The 15,635-nt window shown below is 42.6% G+C and overlaps 1 protein-coding gene across 5 annotated transcripts in view; it reads right to left on the minus strand.

Annotated features, from left to right (window-relative positions):
• The window catches only part of LOC137426550 (SEC14-like protein 1), a 62,420-nt gene that overhangs the window by 14,635 nt on the left and 32,150 nt on the right, over nt 1–15,635 (minus strand). For all 5 annotated transcript variants that reach the window (XM_068115169.2, XM_068115168.2, XM_078779315.1 and 2 more), the window contains one exon: nt 548–618. In XM_068115169.2, coding sequence (XP_067971270.2) covers nt 548–618 — 71 coding nt within the window. The remainder of the gene's footprint in view (nt 1–547; nt 619–15,635) is intronic.

Raw genomic sequence — 15,635 nt, forward strand, 5'->3', positions numbered from 1 at the left:
CGTTTGTGCGGCACACAGTGCAGCGATCGGTGCAGCCGTTTGTGCGGCACACGGTGCAGCGATCGGTGCAAACGTGGACTCTCACACTGCCACATCCTGCTGATACTTGCTCCCGCATGACGTTATTTTCCCGGGTGCCACACAAACGACTGCACCGATCGCTGCACCGTTCGAGATTTAAGGGATGTTTATATAAATCGTTTAAAATAAAAAAAGCCTTCAATGTCCGATATTTAGCCTTTTCATTTGGGCCTCCCAATTGAAGCCCCACCCGTAGGGCGGGTACCGTTGCTCGACGTAAGAAGACGTCACAATGAACGTCATGCGAACGCGAATGTTATGCGGGAGTCCAAACCTGAGAATTCTTGAGACTGAAGCTGAAATTGGGAAAACTAAATAGCCTTTTACTCCTGGGGATCCCAGGATTATCCACCCAAAATATCTTTGCGATCGGTTCAGCAGTTTTTACGGTACCTTCGAACAGACAGACGGACATTTGGTGAATTACAGTAAGATTCTCATGATGCCATTCAAAATATGTGCACACCTGATAGGTTTTCCAAACACCTTGGTGTTATCTTCACATCTATGCAGGCCTTCCTCGTTAATGGACAGCACCTGCAGGGTGGATAACAAGAGGTGGTTTACTCTCGCTTATCCGACTTCTCACAACCTAAACAGATGTTATCGAGTATAATACAAAGCAAGTTCATCGAATAAGATCTTTGGTTGCAGAATTGATGACAGAGTCTTCATCAGACTCTTGCGACAGCGCACTGCTCGAGTGACTGAACAGCGAATAAACTATTTCGCAGAAAAATAAAAACAAGACAGGAACATGACAAAGGGAAGGAAAGTGTGCAGAGGAGGGGAAAGGAAACGCCGCACAACACAGGTCTTCAGTTTTACATTCAAAATGAGACGAACACAACCGTTAACCTTCGGGAAAGTAACTTCCTGTAACAACTTCCTGGAGCGCTCTGGGTGCCGGTGGCACAATCTTGTGGTGTTGCTTTTCTCTCTGTAGTCAGTGGGACATTTTAGGGACAAACCTCTCCCACCCCTCCCCTTTGCTCAGCCATGGAACGCACGACAGACCAGAGTCGGAGTTAAACCGCCAATCTACTAGTCTTGGAGAGAACGCTTCAAACACGACACCGCTTAGCCTTGTATTATTTTACACCAAACAGGAACCGAAACGGTGTCTCAACAAAATGAAGGAGAATTTCAGCAAAATCGTGTTCATGGAGAAACACAATGACCGCATAAACAGGGAAAGACTTGAAACAGTACAGCTCAACATGGCTGAATAAACCTGAATGTTACACAAACTGTGCAAAGGTCCTAAACTCAAATCGGTTCATGGAAACAATGTGCGGCAAAACGAGTTTAACACATATCTGCCCAGTCCATGACGTGCAAAACCACACCTTACGTGCATCAGCAAATTTATAGGTCAGACCAAAGCTGTAGTCACGTTGTACTGTATGTCGAAGGTGGAGGATACACGCACAGGGATATGATGTACTACAAATATTCACTATTTGTACCTTTATAAGCCTTCATTATGCAGGACCTCGTTTTCCATCATTTCTAATGGGGAAAATACACCGTTTCTCAAACATTTCTAAAAGCAAAGCTATATATATGCTTGTTGTAATGATGGTTTTAGTTACAAGTGACATATATATGTGTCATATATACACACACAGGGTGGATAACACACAATGTGATATATATATATATATACACACACAGGGTGAATCAAAAGTAGCGCCCGCGCCCGATTTCTGTTTTTTCGGCTGTCAGATTCTTTCTGGGATGTATATATATACAGCAATGTCAAATATATATATATATATATAGTCACGTGAAAGTACACCCCATGTAAAGTTTTGACTTTTTTAACATATTTCAACATACAGCTATTTGATCTTCATTTCAACAATATTGACAGATAAAAGTGATATAATATAACAAATATCATGAAACATTTACATTTTGTAGTCCATTGTATAATTTAAATAAACATAAATGCAAATTTCGCATGTGGAAAAAGTAAGTACACCCTTGGCTCTAATAGGTGGTATTGCCCCGTTTGGCAGAAACAACCTCAAGTAGGCGTTTCTTATAACTGTCTACCAGTCTATGACATCGACTGGGAGAAATTTTTGTCCACTCCTCCATGCAGAATTATTTCAGCTGTGCGATGTTTGAGGGGTTTCTTGCATGCACAGCTCGTTTGAAATCCCCCCACATCTCGATGGGATTTAGATCCAGGCTTTGACTTGGCCATTCCAGAACCCTTCATTTCTGAGCCATTCCTTGGTGGATTTACTGCTATGTTTAGGGTCATTGTCATGTTGCAAGGTCCACCTTCGATTGAGCTTCAACTTTCCGACAGATGGCCTCACATTATCCTCAAGCACCCTCTGGTACAATGAAGAATTCATAGTGGATTATATGATGGTGAGCTGCCCAGGCCCTGATGCGGCAAAGCTGCCCCAAACCATAATATTTCTACCACCATGCTTTACAGTTGGTATCAGGTTCTTGTGGTCAAATGCTGTCTTTGGTTTTCGCCAAACATGTCATCTGGTAGTGGCCAAATAGCTCTACCTTTGACTCATCTGTCCAGAGCACATTGTTCCAGAAGTGCTGGTCTTTGCCTATGTGTTCATTGACAAACTTTAGTCTTGCCCTGATGTTCCTTCTGGACAGCAAAGGTTTCCTCCTGGCACACCTCCCATGTAGATCAAATTTGTGCAGCCTCTTTCTAATGGTAGACTCGTGCACTTTGACATCAACAGTGGCAAGATCTACCTGTAGGGTCCCGTGATGACATTCTGGGGGTTCTTAGAGACTTCTTTCAGCATTTTGCGGTCTGCTCTCGGGCTGAACTTGCTGGGGCGGCCTGGCCTGAACAAGTTGGCAGTTGTTTGGAATCTTCTCCACTTGTAGATGATCTTCCGGACAGTCGAATGATTGATTTCAAATTGTTTGGAGATCTTTTTAAATCCCTTCCCAGACTCATAGGCATATATAACCTTCTTTCTGAAGGCCTCAGAGAGCTCTTTTGATCTAGGCATGGTGACGCCACACACTTCAACAACAAAGAGGAAACCAAACTAAATGTTTGAGGTTTAAATAAGACAGGTTCCTCCAAGATCCTCTCTAGCGATGTTCTAATCATTTGCACCTGAGCTGGTGCACCTGATTCTAATTATCGGTATTTGCAGTAGTGATAAATGTCAGGGTGTACTTCCTTTTTCCACATGCGAAATTTGCATTTATGTTTATTTAAATTATACAATGGACTACAAAATGTAAATGTTTCATGATATTTGTTATATTATATCACCTTTATCTATCAATATTGTTGAAATGAAGATCAAATAGCTGTATGTTGAAATATGTTGAAAAAGTCAAAACCTTACATGGGGTGTACTTACTTTTTCACGTGACTGTATATATATTACCGGTCAAAAGTTTTGGAACGCCTCAATTTTCCCAGTTTTTAATTGAAATTTACACAGTTTAATGTCCAGTGAATCACCTGAAATGGTACAAAGGTAAGCAGTAAACTGCTCGAGGTTAAAAAAGAAGAAGTTTCGGTTAGCAAAAACGGGAAAATAATATAAATTGCACAGTTATATTGTAAAAAAAGACCTTCTTCAGGGAAAAAGTAATGGGTTAACAACTTGCAGCTGTTCTGCAGCAATGTAAGTAAATTAAGCCTTGAAAGTTGATGCAAACAATTCCTACAGGTGTCCCAACCTCTGCTGATTACTTGATTACAAACCCCCTGTTTGTATAAAAGCAGTATTGGAACAGACTGTTATTACACCCTCTGAAGCATTATTTGGACAATATTGCACTGCAGGAAGTAGTATATTGGAAACTGGAGGAAACTCTGACAGGAAGAGGTCTGGCAGACCCAAAGCCACAACAGAATCAGAAGACAAGTTTCTGAGAGTCAACAGCTTGCGTGATCGGCGGCTCACAGGACAACAGCTTCAAGCACAGCTAACACTGGTCGAAGTAAACAAGTCTCAGTTTCAACTGTGAAGAGAAGACTTCGAGCTGCAGGTTTGACAGGTCGAGTGGCAGTAAGAAGGCCATTGCTAAGATGGCAAAATAAGAAAAAGAGGCTAGCCTGGGCCATGAAGCACCTCCAGTGGACCACTGAAGACTGGAATAAGGTCTTATGGACCGATGAATCAAAATTTGAAATATTTGGTTCATCATGCAGGGTTTTTGTATGCCGTCGAGTAGGCGAAAGGACGGTTCCTCAGTGTGTGACACCAACTGTCAAACATGGAGGAGGAAGCGTGGTGGTCTGGGGCTCTTTTGCTGGATCCAGAGTCGGCAACTTGCACAGAGTGACTGGCACCCTGAACCAAAAGAGCTACCACAGCATATTGCAGCACCATGCAGTACCCTCTAGTATACACCTAGTTGGTCAGGGGTTCATTGTAGAGCAAGATAATGACCCGAAACACACCTCCAGGCTATGTCAAAACTACCTTCGAGGAAAAGAACAAGACGGTAGGCTTCAAATCATGGAATGGCCAGCACAGTCTCCAGACTTAAACCCCATCGAGCTGGTTTGGGATGAACTGGACAGAAGGGTGAAAGCAAAGCAACGTATAAGTGCAACACATTTGTGGGAACTTCTGCAACAGTGTTGGGAAGAACTTCCCCAACAATATTTGATTTCCATTGCAGAAAGAATGACACGAGTGTGTTCAGCGGTTATATCTGCAAAAGGTGGCTACTTTGCAGAGTCAAAAATTTAAATTAGATTTTGTTAAACAAAATGATTCTATAATTTATTTTTTATTTCTAATTGTTTATTTGTTCTATGCTTAATTTCAGAGTACATTGAGACATTAAACTCCGTAAATTTCAATAAAAACTGGAAAAATTGAGGTGTTCTAAAACTTTTGACCGGTAATGTGTGTATGTATATATGTATATATTATATATATATACATATATAATTAAATATAGCGGTGTTCTTTCCACGCGAGGGAAAGGAGAATGACGAACTTACCTGGATAGCTTCCACCAGACGTCTTCGCACCTGCGAAGATCAACTCAAACCGACACGGATTCAAATGTACAAAAATACCGGCTTTATTGAAAAAATGCCGGTAACAAAATAACACACTGCAAAACTAAGATTCCTAAACGGGACCTCCCCACACAGATTCGTTTACAGACAAAGGGAACAAATAACTGGTGAAAATAAATGTGTGCGTTTCTCAACTAGGTGCGTAGCTCTGAGCATCTCCTGAACCCCGTCGGGAATCGTCCCGGCCCCGAGCGCGTAATCCGGACGCGGCACAGGCCCTGGCGGGAAGTAGGCCTCAGCGCACCCTCGTCGTCCGCTTCACCAGCACCCACGTCTCTCAGCGCAAGAGCGCTATGAACTGTGACTGCACAGCACCAATGTTCCAACGCAAGAGGGTGGAAGATGTCAGAGCACGACCGTTCGCCACCAGACCTCACAGCCAAGAGAGCTTATCGGCGACCGTTCGCCTCCAGATCCCGAAGTAGAGAGAAAGCCAAGAGCTCGTGAACTTCGACCGTTCGTTGTGAAATCCCAAAGCAGAGAGAGCAAATGTCGGCCCTCCAACTCCTTTGTACTCAAGGCTGTAACGTCATCCGACACCACCCGTGCCTGCTCCTATCAGACAGTCCCTCTCTTCGTTGCTCGATAAATCTCACCAATCACTGCTCTCCGGGGCGTGGCCCTACAGCCCTGCCTGCTTGGTGGGTGATGTGGCGGTTGGCAGTGCCAGTGGTAGTTGAATGTCTTGTTCCGGTTGGCTTTTATTTCGTTTTGTTTGATGCGGTATTTCCTGGCTTTGTGTGTGTGCTGCATTGTCATAAGGAACAGAGGAAAAATAAGAGAGACCATGTACATACAGGGGATTTACCATTAATCTCTAACTAATTAACATAACCCCACCCCCTCATGGGGACACTTATACGCGCTTGCACGACATCCGGTCTAAACAAATTTCCTACTTGTGATACATGGGGTTTCTTCTTCTTCACGACAGTCAGAGCACACTACCTATACAATTCTACCTGGCTCTAAGGTAATCATTGTCTACCCTCCACAAACTTAACACACATGCACACACACACACACACATGCACACACACACACACACATGCACACACACACATGCACACATGCACACACACACACACACACACACACACACACACACACACACACACACACACACACACACACACACACAAAAGTATACACCCCCTTTTAAAATTTTCACCTTTTGTTACCTTGTAACCTGGAATTGAATTGCATTAAATCTGGCTTTTCCACCTTTATTTACACATCGTAACCCACAACTTCCAAGTGAAAGACAAATTCTACAAATTTCACACCAAGTTAATTAAAAATACAAAACTAGAATATCTTGGTTGGATAAGTGTCCACCCCCCTGAGTTAATATTTGGTGGAAGCACCTTTGACAGCAATTACAGCTGTGAGTCTGTTGGGATGGATCTCTACAAACTTTGCACATCATGATTGGGCAATATATACCCATTTTTCTGTACAAACCTGTTCAAGCTCAGCAAAGTTGCATGGGGAGCGTTGATAGACAGCAATCTTCAGGTCGTGCCACAGATTTTCGATTGGATTTAGGTCGGGGCTGTGACTGGGCTACTCAGGGACATTTATCTTTCTTTTCCTTAGCAACTCCAGGGTGGCTTTCTCTGTGTGCTTCGGGTCATTGTCATGCTGAAAGGTGAACTTCCATCCCAATTTCAGCTTTCTTGCAGAGGGCAGCAGGTTTTCCTCTGGGATTTTTCTATAGTTTGCTCCATCCATTTTCCCTTCTATCCTGACAAGTGCCCCAGTTCCTGCTGATGACAAACATCCCCATAACATGATGCTGCCACCACCATGCTTCACAGTAGGGATGGTGTTCTTTTGGTGATGTGCTCTGTTGGGATTGCGCTAAACGTAACGTTTTGCATTTAGACCACAAAACGTTTTGCCACATGGCTTCAGAATCTCCGGAGTGTTTTTTGCACACCTCAAACGGGACTCAAAGTGGGTTTTTTTGAGTAATGGCTTCCTTCTTGCCACCCTACAGGCCAGACTTGTGGAGTGCTTGGGATATTGTTGTCACATGCACACAGTGACCAGTCTTTGCCATAAAGTTGCCATTAGCCTCTTGGTGGCCTCTGATCAGTCTCCTCCTTGCTTGCTCATCGAGTTTGGTGGGACGGTCTGATCTTGGCAGGGTCTTGGTTGAACCATACACCTTGCACTTCTTAATGATTGTCTTGACTGTGCTCCAAGGGATATTCAAGGCCTTTGAAATATTTTAACCCATCCCTTAATCTGTGCCTTTCCACAACTTTATCCCGGAGTTCTTTTGAAAGCTCCTTGGTGCTCATGGTTGAGTCTTTGCTGTGAAATGCACTATCCAGCAGAGGAAACCGACAGGAACAGATTATTTTATTCTGAAATAATCAGAATCATAACAATTTAAAACAGGTGAAGGCCAATTGGTGTGTGATTTTGAAGGTGATTGGTTACACCTGAGCTAATTTACAATTGCTATTATAAGGGGGGGGTGGACACTTATTCAACCAACATATTCTAGTTTTGTATTTTTTACTAATTTTCTGAAATTTGTTTTTCTTTGTTAATTCCAGGTTTTTTTATTATTATTAATGTACCGGTATTTTAATTCCAGGCTGTAAGGTAACAAAAGATGAAAATTTTGAAAGGGGGTGTAGACTTTCTATAGGCACTGTACACAATGTGCGCGCGCGCGCACACACACACACACACACACACACACACACACACACACACACACACACACACACACACACACACACACACACACACACACACACACACACACACACACACACACACACATTTTTTTTATTTCAGATTTTCAACACTTTCAACCCCTCATTTTGTTCCAACATAGATACATAATTTAAATCAACTTTTATCCATATTGATTAATATTTTGTAGTTTCTCAATGAAGTTCAGGTTTTATCTTGTAGCTTGCACTATTATATTTGCATATTCTGAATATTCCAGAATGAGTTATCATCGGCTAAACCTAAAAAATGTGCAAGAAAAACATTGGCAGCAGCTGTGGTTCTCAGATAGCTGCATTAATGTTGGCGAGTCTGGCATTTCACTCAAGCAGATTGGCAGGAACTGCAAGCAGCCATCTCTCTTCAGGATTGGTTTCCCATATCTACCGCCACTAATGTAAACTCAGCCTGGGAATTCCTCCACAGAAACCTACTCTTTCATGCACAGATTTATCCCATCTCGTATGAAATTATCCCATATCACAAATCCGACCAAAAGTAATCTCAGGGCAATCCACAAAGTCCACAACAAGTGTGTGTCCATTCTCAAGAGAGCTACAAAACAACATTTGTCCAACCTCAAGATTGAACTTTCAAACTTGTGTCCCTCCTTTAAAACCTTGTGGTGCCTTGTCAATTCTGTCTCTGGAGTTTGCTCCCCTTCCATCCCTTCCCTCACTTCAAATGGCACCACAGCCGACTCCACTAGAGAGAAGGCCGAAATCTTGTGTCCCCAACCCCTCACTCTTGGTACCTATCCTTCCCAGTGGAACCCAACTCCTGAACCCTGTGTATTTTCCACCCCAGACGGTGGAGAAGGTTTTTTTCAACCCTCGACTCTGACTCCTAATGGGCTGGATGACATCAGCTCACATATCCCAAAATCTGCTTTGCTGCTCTTTCACATCCTCTGATTTTTTTTTTCACTGTCATTTGCGCTAGGTATTCTTGCATTTGCTTGGAAATGCACCTACATGACTGCACTACATAAAATGGTGCAAAAACGGATCCCCTCAACTACAGACCTATCACTGTACTTCCAATCATCAGCAAGGTCATGGAATCCATCAACGCAGTTGATATAAAATCCTTCCTTTTCTCCAACAGCCTTATACCAGGTCACCAATTTAGTTTCAGACCAGGTCACTCCACGTTGGACTTGTCACCCTCCTCTACTCACCCAACAATGGATGGAGGGCCTCAATGTCAGACATGAGATCAGGGCAGTCTCTCTGGACATATCTCGTGCTTTTGATACACTGTCATCCTGCCTTACTCTCCAAACTCTCTGCTTGTGGCAGCCAAGGCCAACTTAACACGTGGCTTACTGATTTCCTCTACTCTCGTAGCCAAGGCACTCAACAGAGTCCTTTCATCTCCTCTCCCTGTGAAGGCCGGAGTGCCCCAGGGCTATTCCTGATCTTCATCAATGATCTCTGACTTTCTGGAAAAGCCCCTTTATTTATTTGCCGAAGATTCCACTCTCTGCTGTGAGAACCCTCATCTTTCAGACTGGCAGGCCGCAGCCTCTTCCCTCTCTTCAGACTGACAAAATCACAAGCTGGTCAAATACTTGAAACATGTTCTTCAATCAAGACAAATTTCACACTCTCAATCTCTCTCCAAAAGGATCTGGCAACCTTGTGTGAATTTACCCACAGTAAAAGTGAAAAACACAATCATGAATTAATTTAAATTTTTGAATCATTAAAATTTTATTTGGAGCAACTGATTAATTTTAATATTTTAAAAAGCATTTTTAGTTTTAATCATTTTTAAAATCATTTTTAAAAAAAGTAAAATTTTAAAATCATTTCTAAAAATGATTATTCTTTTTAAATCATTTTTTATTTTAATCTTTTTTTAAATCATTTTTTTATTTTAATCTTTTTTTAAATCATTTTTATTTTAATCTTTTTTTTATTTATCATTTTTTGTTTTAATCATTTAAAAAAATTAATCAATTAATTAGACCCTACAGTTAATTTGCTGGTACTGTACCCTTGCAAATGAGGACCTTGTGTCATGTCATGTGTGTTGATCTATTTGCAAGTCACTGCAATGTTTTACTGCAGTAATACAGGTATCCTCCACTTAATGAAGGTTCGCTACAAAGAATAGTTTCATTTAGGCCTATTCATCGCTTAACGAAGGTCCTAATTTGCTACAACGAAGGAACCGAACCGCCAGTGTCATGGTGATTGCACAATGTCACTTTCGCTAGATGTTTTTCCACCATTAACGTTTCAATGGAGGGATGAACTTTTCAGAAAGCTTACAAATAATTAACTTCTCAGAATGAAAGGGTTAAAATAATCATCTCCTCCACCACCTCCCTGGTGTTTTGGTAAAGTGTTACAACTAAATTAACTTTATTATTGTGTTACTGTCTATGTCTATGTCTATGTCTATATATATATATATATATATATATATATATATATATATATATATATATATATATATATATATATATATATATATATATATATATATATACAGTGAAACCTTGACTTACGAGTGCACCAACTTACGAGTTTTCCGAGATACGAGCCGTCGCTCGGTCGATTTTTTGCTTTGTGATGCGAGCCGAGATCCGAGTTACGAGCGAGCGAGCTTGGATATAAAACACGTAATCGTCGGAAAACATGAGCGAGGTGTGAGTGTTGTCGACTTGGCGAGGCAGTACGATCGTAGTACTTCTACGATATGTACGATTTTGAAGCAGAAGGAGTCGAAAAAGGCTATAACGCCAGCCAAGGGCGTTAAGATTATTTCAAAGCTCCGGACCTCTATCCATGAAGAGATGGAGAATTGTTGTTTGTGTGGTTGACGGAGAAGCAGCTCGCAGGAGATACCGTGACCGAGAGCATCATCTGTGAGAAGGCACGAGACATTTACGGGGATTTGGTGCAGCAGACGGCGGGAACATCACGGACGAGGCATCAGAAGAGTCATTCAAAGCCAGTCGGGGATGGTTTGATAATTTTAAGAAGAGGACCGGCATTCACTCCGTCGTCAGGCATGGTGAGGCAGCAAGCTCGGATGTGAAGGCAGCTGAAGATTTTATTATAACTTTTGCCGAACTGATAGAAGCCGAAGGATACATCCCCCAGCAAATCTTCAACTGTGACGAGACAGGGCTCTTCTGGAAAAAGATGCCGAGGAGGACGTATATAACGGCAGAGGAGAAGAGCATGCCAGGCCACAACTTGTTCAGAGTGCCGGCGATAGCTCGCCTTCTCTTTGTGGAAGACACGGTGAGATCCTTAACATCCAACAACTAATGGGACACAAACGGGGCGCCCAGTTTAGCGGTACACACATTGATGAATCACCCTGCCTGTGAAACACCGACATGACAGGTTATAGCTGGGTCGGGATTCAAACCCAGGCTGGACAGTTTAGAGTCAAGTGTGCGTACCTCCAGTCCAGGCCATCCTGCCAACTTGTATGCTGCATACAGGTGAAATATAAAGCGCGAGATATTTTTATATCTATATTATAATAGCCGTAGATGATTCTGTCTGTCTGTCTGTCTATCTGTTGGGTGTCTGTCCGGGGTGTGGCTTACTCGGTTTGCAGAGTAGCTCCACCCATTCTGGGAGTGGCTATAAACAAATATCCACCATTTTATTAACTCGCATAGCTTTGAGTCCTGTTTTGTAGGCCCGTGGTGTCTTGCTCTCCCCCAGTTTTATTTTAAATCAAATTCGATAAATCATTTCATTTTTCACAGTCGCTAACATAGTTTTAGACTCGGTTGAAAAAAAACGGGAAGAAAATCCGATGAAAGTTGCCGTTTATAGAACGAAATGAATTCTCAAAGGCCTGTAACTTCAAGGCCATTGAGTCTCTCTCACGCCTTTATCTCCAATCTAACTCACCATATGATTTCATTTTTATCGATGGTTTTACTTTTAGACTCGGTGTCAGCAATAATTGAGAACAATCCACACACGCGGGAAAATGCAGAGATATATTTTTTAAAATCGCGTCATGGTGTATCATACACCGCCCAACATGACACCGCCGGCAATGTGTCGATATATATTAAAAATTCGCTTTTGCTTTTCCGTTATGATATATTACTATTTCGTTTGATGATAGTCGTCACAAAAACGTCAACAATGATGCCGACATATATTTCTTCGTTTTTATTTCATTCAACATATTAGCCGGAAGTAAAATATGTTTCAGGAAATTACCGAGAGATATTTCTTCGTTTTTTTTATTAGTTATGTGCGCATACACTTTAAATAGGTTTATTTGAAATCTTTAATTTTCCACAAACATTCCACACACGCGGGAAAATGCAGAGATATATTTTTTAAAATCGCGTCATGGTGTATCATACACCGCCCAACATGACACCGACGGCAATGTGTCGATATCTATTTTAAATTCGATATATCATTTCATTTTTCACAGTCGCTAACATAGTTTTAGACTCGGTTGAAAAAAAACGAGAAGAAAATCCGATGAAAGTTGCCGTTTATAGAACGAAATGAATTCTCAAATGCCTGTAACTTCAAGGCCATTGAGTCTCTCTCACGCCTTTATCTCCAATATAACTCACCATCATGGTTTTAGACTCGGTGTCAGCAACGCGGGAAAACGCAGAGATATATTTTTAAAAATACACCATATCACCGCCCAACAGCCAACAAGTATCATACACCGCCGAACATGACACAGACGTCAACATTTCGACATTATCGCTTTTTCTTTAAACCGAGCCGAACCGAATAAACCGAGTGAATTCACCGTTTACCTTTGGTGACAGTCGTCACAAAACGACATATATTTCTTCGTTTTTATTTCATTCAACATTTTTAGCCGGAAGTAAAATTACCGAGAAATTACCGAGTTCAGGAAATTACCGAGACATATTTCTTCGTTTTTTTATTTATTAGTTATTTGCGCATACACTTTAAATAGGTCTATTTGAAATATTAAATTTTCACAATGTAATTTACTTGCCATTTGTCATTTGATAATTATGAGACACTTCCTATTGAGGATCGTGACAATTCATGCGGTGCGTGGAAACTTCCATTTCCAAAATGGATGAAGAACGCAGACCTGAACAGGATGCAGCTAGAAAACGAATGAGAAGGGCGAACGAGTCCGTCGTCGAACGTCAATGCAGACTTGAACAGGATGCAGCCAGAAAACGAATGAGACGGGAGAACGAGTCCGTCGACGAACGTCAATGCAGACTTGAACAGGTTGCAGCAAGAAAACGAATGAGACAGGAGAACGAGACAGTTGAGGAACGTGAACACCGACTCGCACAGGATGCTGCTGCAACAACGATGAGGAGGGAGAACGAGACCCTCGACGAACGTGAACACAGACTCGCACAGGATGCTGCTGCAACAACGATGAGGATGGAGAACGAGACCCTCGACGAACGTGAACACAGACTCGCACAGGATGCTGCTGCAACAACGATGAGGAGGGAGAACGAGACCCTCGACGAACGTGAACACAGACTCGCACAGGATGCTGCTGCAACAACGATGAGGAGGGAGAACGAGACCCTCGACGAACGTGAACACAGACTCGCACAGGATGCTGCTGCAACAACGATGAGGAGGGAGAACGAGACCCTCGACGAACGTGAACACAGACTCGCACAGGATGCTGCTGCAACAACGATGAGGAGGGAGAACGAGACCCTCGACGAACGTGAACACAGACTCGCACAGGATGCTGCTGCAACAACGATGAGGTGCGAGAACGAGACCGTCGATGAACGCCAACACAGACTCGCACGGCATGCTGAGCAACAAAGACGTTGGAGTGCTCAGCAAACATATACAACCGCAGCCATAATGAATCCGGCCGAAGTATCCGATAATATTGTTCAAGAGCATAAATGCGGTCCAATGACGTCACCATGTGTGTACTGTTCTGCACACCATTTCACAAATGAATCAACAGGACAAGGGGATGGATTTACACTGTGTTGTTCCAAGGGAAAAGTTAAATTGCCTCCACTATTTGCCGTACCTGCTCGACTGCAACAACTTTATCAGGGTGACGATGGAAAATGTCGCAACTTCCGAGACAATATCCGGAATTACAATTCGGCATTAGCTTTTGCATCAATGGGTGCTCAGATCTCATCTCCTCCAGGAAATGGACCATACTGTTTCAAAATCCACGGTCAAATTTACCATCGCTGTGGTCCATTACATCCATCACATGTACATGAACAAGCACAATTTGCACAATTATTTATTTTGGATACAGCTCAAGCTACAAAGGAACGTATGAATCGACCTGAGAATCACAGATGTTTGCAAGAATTGATGGCAGAACTGCACAACATACTATCTGACGTTAATCCTTATGTCACATGTTACAAGACTATGTTCGAGCGTGAACAGGAAGAAATCAGGAAAGCTGTCCTTGAAGATCGCCTCCCTTCTACCTTGGAAATGCATTTTCGTCGACTGTGTGCAGACGACCAAAGACGTTACAACATACCAACTGCTGATGAAATTGCTGCTGTCTTCGTTAGTGGACAAGATGGTGAACCACCTGCAAACAGGGATTTCCAGGTTCATTTGCATGACCAGGGCTTACACAATCTCTCTCCACTTTCCTCTCACATTGATCCCATGACATATCCCATTCTCTTTCCACATGGCGAGCCTGGATGGATGATAAACATGCCTCACCAGCGACAGACTGCGGTTCGAAACAAGGTAACTCATCGTGAATTCTATGCCTACCGACTGGCTATTCGAAATGAATTCAGCACTATCCATTCTTCGGGGAAATTGTTCCAGCAGTATGTTGTCGACGGATATTGCAAGGCAGAAGCAAATCGACTGCAATACTTCAAACAAAATCAGGAAACCCTTAGAGCCATGGAATACAGAGGACTACTGGACCACGTCCAGAACGTTGCTGCTGATAACCAACGTCCTGTCGGTCGTATCGTCATTTTGCCGTCGAGTTTTGCAGGGAGTCCCAGAGCTATGCAGCAGAACTACCAAGATGCTATGGCCATTGTTCGCAAATTCGGAAAACCAGATCTTTTCATCACGTTCACGTGTAATCCAAAATGGACAGAGATACAAGAAAACATCGGCCAACACCAACGAGCTGAAGGCAGACCAGATTTAGTGGCACGCGTGTTTCATCTGAAATTAAAAGAGTTAATCGACGATATAACGAAGAAGCACGTGTTGGGCAAAGTACGTGCATTTCTCTACGTCGTCGAGTATCAGAAGCGTGGCCTACCGCATGCCCACATATTACTCATGCTGTGCCAAGAAGATAAAATTTGTACCGCTGAAGACATTGACAGAATTGTTTCCGCACAAATTCCTAATTCAAATGAGTCACCAGAGATCCATTCCTTGGTGAAGTCTCACATGATACATGGTCCGTGTGGCAATTTAAATCGCCATTCGATTTGTGTGAAAGATGGAGTGTGCAGTAAAGGCTTTCCAAAAGCGTATGCTGCAGAGACACTTGCGAGCATAGATGGCTATGCCCTTTACAAGCGTCCCCCAAATGGACCCACCATAACCGTTCATGGAACCGATGTTGATTGCCAATATGTCGTCCCATTCAATGCTTATTTACTGAAGAAGTACAGAGCACACATCAACATTGAGGTTTGCGCAAGCATAAAGAGTATAAAGTACTTATTTAAATATGTGTACAAGGGACATGACTGTGCCAGCATCGAAATTCGAGAGCGCGGGAGAGTGGAGGTGGA

Source organism: Myxine glutinosa, chromosome 5 (genome assembly GCF_964187855.1).
Source record: "Myxine glutinosa chromosome 5, kmMyxGlut1.1, whole genome shotgun sequence".
NCBI classification, from domain to species: Eukaryota; Metazoa; Chordata; class Myxini; order Myxiniformes; family Myxinidae; genus Myxine; species Myxine glutinosa.